Below are 7247 nucleotides of genomic sequence, written 5' to 3' on the forward strand. Positions count from 1 at the left end.
CTAACTAAGACTTTAAGGGTTTTATGCTCTCATTATCACCCATCCAAATGTGGTACTTCACCGTCTTTTTTCATAGTTATCGCCTCCTTGAAAGCAACCCCAGAACAACCCTGTTCACCATTTCATGTGGTCCTCCCAATTATGTCAGTCTAAAGAGGTCAGGCTTAGCTAGGCCACAAGCAGAGAGAGAGAGAAAGAGAGAGAGAGAGAGAGAGATAGAAAGAGAGAGAGAGAGAGAGAGAGATGATTCTTGATAAATGGGCACGACGGCATGTATAAATGGAAAAAAAATATCAGGCAAGAGGGTGAGAAAATAAATATGAGTCTGCAATAAGGGCTTTCGATTGTGGATAGGACTATTGCCATATTCGAATAAGATGAGATGTGAGGGGGTGGTAGTTACGGCTATAGGCGATTGGCTAGGGTTTGGAGAAGGTCTTGGGGGATGGCAGTGGGAAGTACTCGCCACAAACCAGAGCAAAACCAAAAACTGTAGCTATGTTAGTTTTTTGTGTTGTGATACAGTGATAGAGAGAGAGAGAGAGAGAGGGGGGCAGCCAGCTTTTTGGTTCTCAAAGAAAAGGTGAACACCCAAAAGCACGCGTCATGGAGTGAACCCAACAACATTCTCACAAGAGACTTGATAGATAGACACAAGGAAGAGAGAGAGAGAGAGAGAGACATAGAGTTGACAGACGGAGAGAGAGCAAGAGATGGAGATGGGTTCTCTTTTAAGTGATAGGGACATATGTTGAAAGAGAAAGAGGGAAGGCCAGTCAAAAGAGCATGGGGTTCCTTGGCAGGCCTCAAAGTATATGCCCTTCCAAGTGAAATAATTGTCCTTCCCTAGGGTTAAACAAGGCCACGTGGAGCCCTTCAAATATGTGATGTATATGCATCTTCCCATTACATTTCACTCACCCCTAACCCCATTTCCCCATTGCTCTTTGAAATGGAAATTGGAATCCATGCAAATTCTGTGTCTTTGAAAAGTTAAGGGGGAGGATAAGAGTTTCTCTCTCCCTCTCTCCCTCTCTGTCAGCTGCTCCCACGTGAAGTGGCATAATAAGAAGTCTTTCATATCCACTCACCTCCCACAATGTAGCTGCTTCACTCTCCACTCCCTCTAGGTATTTCCCTTTCATTGTCCAACCACAAGAACCAACTTTTGATCTAAAGAAAAAGATGGCTCTTTGTCTGCAATAAATTATCTCCTCCTACTTCCCTTCTATGCTTGCCTACCCTCACCATCCTTATATTCATCTCTGTCTCTCTGTCTCTCTGTCTCTCTCAGAAGTCCCAGCTTATACAGTATTCATTGTTCGGCTGTCTTTCTCATGCTCTAGTTTTTCTTCGCCGAGAGAGAGAGAGGTAAGTGGACTCTCTTTCTTTCTCTCTCTCTCTCCCTCCCTCCCTCTAGTTCACACACACTCACACGCATAAATTTAATATCCAAGATACATGCTATCGGCCTGTCTTTCTCAAGCTCCACATCTCATACAAAGGGATAAAAAGAGGGGCAAAAAAAATCAAACATCCATTAATATATCTGTCATCTTCAAGTGTTGGTTCTTTTTTTGCAGGGAACTTGTGGACCGCTAAAGAAAAAAGTAGTCTCATGCTGTGGTGTATATGATTCTTCACAAGCTCAAGTCCTTTTAGCTTGCTTGCGCACGGTTGAGGTGTCCAGGTGCAATTTTCCAGCCACAGATGTTCCTCTCCAACAGCAATGGCAACAATCCCATTTCTTACCCCGACCAAACAATTCTCCATGCCCCTTTTATCACTGATGTCAGCCACAATTCTCAACAGGAAGACCCTCCGTCTTCCTTCTTCTACTTTCCGTCTCCCTTTATTCACTACGAAGATGATGCTTTTCTCCAACACAATGACCTAATACCACAACTGCAAGCCCTCATGCCTGGTGATACTCTAGCTGATACTATGGTTAACATGGTAAATTCAAACAAAAACAGCAATGAACTAATAGGAGATCGCAAGCAAAGTAACAGTGTGACCGAGCCGATCATGCAAAAACGGTCTTCCAAGAGGGATCGGCACAGCAAGATAAATACTGCCCGAGGCCCCAGAGATCGGAGAATGAGATTGTCCCTCGAAATCGCTCGAAAGTTCTTTGATCTGCAAGACATGCTAGGCTTTGATAAAGCTAGTAAAACTGTTGAATGGTTACTAATAAAGGCCAAATCTGCCATCAAAGAACTGTCAAGAGGCGTCCCTCAGATGAAACATAGCTGCAGCATTAGCGTGAAGAGTGCATCCTCTACTTCTGATTGTGAAGAATTATCGGGAATCGACACCATTAATGGAGACCAACAGGGGAGCATCTCTAAGGGCAAGCGCTCAAAGTGTCTTACCAAAGAGAGAAAGACTAGACAGTCGCGTAAGAATGCATTTCAACCTCTTGCCAGGGAGTCGAGGGAAAAGGCAAGAGCAAGGGCAAGGGAGAGGACAAGAGAAAAGATGTGGAGTAGGAGACTTGATGAATCAAAAGTATGTGCTGAAGCAAACAGTCATGACTTGAACCACTTAGGTTCTATAAGTTCCTTCGAAACCGGGGAAGAATCTGGTTCCCAAAGTCACAACCTGATTCCATCTTTGGAGCTCCTGCCCGAGGTTGAAGAACCGAGCTCCAATGAGCAACATCATTCAGGGATTACAGAAGCCATGCTTGATAATTCTTTAGTGATTATGAGCAAGCAGTGGAGCCCATCCTCCATTTTCAATTATCTCAACTTCGGAATTTCCCAAGAGGTAAGTTCCAACAACAGTTTCCTAATTTACAGAAATTGGAGGACATTAATTGTTTGCACTAAAATGCACTATAGCTATTGGGCTGTGACAAACATGCAGCAATCAAGAAGTAGTCTCCAACATGGAACATGAAATTCAAATTTTCTGACTTCTCCATTTATTTTTTTTTCTTTTTTTGGCAGCCTCAATTTCCAGGCTTTCAATTCCATGGAAAACCATGGGAGGCCCACAGCAACCAAAATCTATGCTAAGGTGGTTTGTCTCTCCATCTTTGGTGAATCGAGCAGATGATCATTAGAGGAAAGCTATGTTTCACTTCCCTTTCTCTTTCTGTTTGCAATGTAATAGAAAGACATGGATCTTTCACTGTACATAATAAGGAAAGGGATATTATCCTTCCTAAGCCCCATCATCGAAAATAACCCCACTATTATTAATCATGGATGTTCTCTTGTGAACTATTTTGTCAATGATAGTTATGGATCTTTGCATTAGAAGAAAATTTTTATCTCTTGTTTCAATGCATGTATACGCCCATCTCTTTCTTATTTTCGCCTTCTGTGTGTGTATATATGCTTAGATCATTTAGTCATATGATCAAATATAGTGAACACCCTAGGAGGGTTGATACATTGAACTACAAGATAGAGGTCAGGGGCTTCCAAATCATGTAAGTTTACTCCTGAATTTTCTTTCTAGTTAGTATTACACTCTTCAGGCTTCCACTTACCCTCTTTAGTTTTCTTTTTCTTCTGCTTGAAATATTTTCATTATGTGATTCTTCCCTCTAGTGTTTTGGTGAGAAATTCCAGTCTTCCTGAAAATGGCTAGGAATTATTTTTGGACTTTCAATTTTATTTTATTTTTTCCTCTTTCTTCCTCTAGTTGTGGATTTCAGAGTACCATTCACTTTTTAAGTGTGTATTCCTAATAGTGAATTATACCAATCATTTTCCAAGAAAAGATTGAATAGACCACCATCCACTTTGAGTTCACGCTTTCAAAGTCCATTGCACCTAAGGATATAAATTTCAACCTAATAATAATTATCTCATTGTATTTCATAATAACCTAAAAAGTTTGAATGATACATATGGAACATATACAATCAAGATACAAAATCATTGGCTATATAGACTTTGATCGGATAATATAAAATGCAAAGTTTGGAGTCGACTAAAAAGGCGCATACCGAACTTAGAACTTCAATTGGTTTAGCTATGAAGATCGACTATTGGAGTCATCTTTAAGGAAATGTGTGGCAGTGAGTTATCAATAACTGCTGGATGTAATTCACATAACAATCTTTTCACTTCCTTAAATGGGCATCCCTAGAGGCTTTGTACATCTTTTGGGGCATTAATTAATAGAACTCAAATACTTTAAAGATTTAACCTTCACATACAAAACCATGCTATTTTGAAAAATGCATGAATTAAATTTTGCTTTTATGAGGCTTACATGCTGGAATAGGGTTTAAGTTATGTTAACAAATGTGCCATGGAGGAAAACATTGTTCCTAGTGTTAGTTTCCTTGATGATTGACAGGAAGATATAGCTAATATCAAAGGCAACTATTGTGAATTCTATTCTGGTATATTATGCTTGGTCCTATTCACTAAGAGGAAATATTGTACTTATTTATTTATTTTTTAATATAATTTTTCACATACTTTGTGGTTAAACAAAATTTGTTTTCACTTGTCCTAGGATCAATAAAAATGGAGTAAGATGATATATATGATCATTGGCATACAACTTATATCACTAACAATATTAGCGTACCATTTGAAACTTACCATTATTAGTCCCAATAAATATTTACAATTTTAGAGACTTTAATTTTCAAGCTTCAAACAATGCATGGATTCTTTAGTAGTCTAGCAGGCGCCACCTATTGTAAGCAAATCATTCGTTGATACTTACTATAGCGCGTAAATGAACCATATTTGAAGTACATTAGAAGTTTGTAGCTGAACATCACAAGATTAATAAACTAACAAATCATTTTCTAAGACATATGTATCTAAAACAAATACGCATTTTTGGCTCCAAAAATTTGGAACCAAAGAAAGAACACAAGTTCTTGCAATCCACTTCTTAGGCTCCAAAAAGGAAAAAACTTCCAAATTTTTCGGCTCCGAACTTATGTATTTTTCTACTTCTTAAGATGAAGTTTGAGTGGCTAGAATTGTATGTTTTCTGCTAGCATTGTTCTGAAAGTTCAAAACCAACTTATTAGACTTGAAATTGTTAATTCCTTGAACTAGCTAGGGTGGAAGAATTAGGAATTGTTTCCTTGAAACTTTGATTGTGTCTCCGTATTTCGTACCTAATTAAGTATGCCTAGGTCATGCTTCCTAATTAGATTATTGAATCTCCCTCCTAATTTTAAGAAACTACATATATTCAACTTGTTGATCTTGTCATGCTTGGAACTCTACCTTTTTCCTTACTGAAGCTGCTAATGATAGTAGTAATGAAGCTTAAGACAGCGACACTGGTTCCCAAACAAGACAGAAATCCATAAGGTCCTCTACACAATCATTTATCCTTTCATGATTGTAGGCCAAGAATTCTGAGTTCAAGTTTCCTTTGACTTGCTAGCAACTCCATTTACAAAAATCCAATATGCTAACTGTCAGTTTCTCAATCATGGTTTTCTAAGTGCTTCTTATATTTGATGAATCATAGATACAATGCAAAGAAATTGATCAACTCGATCAGATTATTGAAAAGATAGGTACAAGGAAACATCGGACTACAGCCCAAGTTTCAAACTCTTTTAGGATAAGAAAACTTTGTTTAGTTTGTCCACTGAAATGGTCAGCTATATATTAACAGATTAATGGAGGTTATGGTTGAGGGATCGGGCCTATATTAATCATTAGAAAATCCTATAGGTGATTTTTTCATGGGTGGGTCTATTGCCACTCCACCTTGATGTATAAGCAAAAGTAAAATGGAAACAGGCCAACTCTTATTTCTTTCAAATAATTAATGTACATGACACATGATTTACATGAAATGGTTAGGCCATCATGTAATATTTTAACTTTGGAATGAAGAAAACTTGTCCCCATCATTGGATGAGAAATGTTTTCTTGCAAATAGCACGTATATCTCTCTATTTTTCATGTCATGCAGCCTTTTCCGATATAATCATTTCGAGTTTAACCCTTTACTAATTTAGAGTCGGTCTAAATGAGTGAGATGTTGAGATTAAGCTACTTTCGTTCATCCTCTATGCCTTATTTAACTTTAAATTAAGGTTATAAGCAAGAGTTCCAAATCTGAGTTAGTAAAGATTTTCTTGCTTCTTAATCCTTATTCACATTCTCCAGAATTGCCAGGTAGTGTAACAAGAAAATTGAAAAATTAATGACTGCTATATAGTTGCATAAAGCTCAAACTAATTCAATATATGTAGAATGCGTCTAAAATGTTAAAAGATGATATATATAAAACCAGCCTTTTAATGGAGTGACAATTGTGGCTTCAATTTCATGCTCCAATCATGATGACGAACAAAGGACATGGGAAAGCAGTGGCCCGCCATGTTAAGTTGTGCCTGGCATGTGGTAATGGAAGGTGATTGTCATGATAACAATGGCAAGTTTCAGTACTGCTCATGCCTCCATTTTCCTTTCAGTTCTTTGTTGTTCTCCATGATAGCTATTTGTTTCTGTCCTACCAGGAATGGGTATTGCCTATTTGATCTTAAGGGAAAGTTAGCAAAAGAAGACCAAACATATTTGAATGGTTTTGTGTGGTGGAACAATGACCAACACTAACAACTCTAATACAAATAATTGCAGCAATTTCCTCAAGGTGAAGGAATTGAGGTCAAATCAAGTTTGATGACCAAGAGCAATATCTAGCTTAGTGTCATTAAACCGGTGTTGGAGTTGCTATGCTATTTTGACAGAGATGGAGAACGACACTAATTAGTATTGCGGATACACATTGATAATGGAAAAAGGAGCCACATGTGACCAGTTAAGTTGTGGAGTCCTTTTCGTGAAAAAGGAGGCAAAAGTCATAGCAATAAAGGGAGTATAACAGATCCTGCTACATATTATGGCGTGGTTGACCTAGTAACCTTGAAATGCTTTGTTGAAAGAAAAGGGGAAATAAGCAAGGAAAAAAGACAGCTACTAGCTAGTGGACAGCATGACATTACATGCTCTCTTCAATGATGCCAATAACTGCCATGGCAAATTAGGTTATGCAACACAACCCTAGCAATCTTGGAGCTTTTGTCAATCAAGATTGAGCTTACACTTCAACACAACCCTAGCATTCTTAGAGCTTTTGCCCATCAAGATCGGGCTTAGACTTCTCTCTCTCTCTCTCTCTCTCTTTCAATTCGAGAAAGACCAATCATGCTCTCACTCCTCAAAGGAAAAAAAACAAACAAATTTAATCATATTATTGAGGAAACAGGTTGAGCATGCTTGCGGTGGGACAATTAC

At 38.2% G+C, this 7247-nt stretch overlaps 1 protein-coding gene across 2 annotated transcripts; it reads left to right on the forward strand.

The window, feature by feature from the left end:
- Positions 1–937: 937 nt before the first annotated feature.
- Positions 938–3270, forward strand: LOC100250877 (transcription factor DICHOTOMA). Of its 2 annotated transcripts, XM_010665241.3 has the most exons (3): positions 938–1371; positions 1584–2772; positions 2955–3270. In XM_010665241.3, the coding sequence occupies exons 2-3, from the start codon at positions 1711–1713 to the stop codon at positions 3021–3023; spliced, it is 1131 nt and encodes a 376-aa protein (XP_010663543.1). In that variant the 5' UTR covers positions 938–1371; positions 1584–1710; the 3' UTR covers positions 3024–3270. The 2 variants fall into 2 exon arrangements, with proteins under 2 accessions (XP_010663543.1, XP_002275255.2); XM_002275219.5 differs by having other exon boundaries at positions 938–2772.
- The last annotated feature ends 3977 nt before the right edge of the window (positions 3271–7247 follow it).

This window comes from Vitis vinifera, chromosome 17, assembly GCF_030704535.1.
Source record: "Vitis vinifera cultivar Pinot Noir 40024 chromosome 17, ASM3070453v1".
Classification (NCBI taxonomy): domain Eukaryota; kingdom Viridiplantae; phylum Streptophyta; class Magnoliopsida; order Vitales; family Vitaceae; genus Vitis; species Vitis vinifera.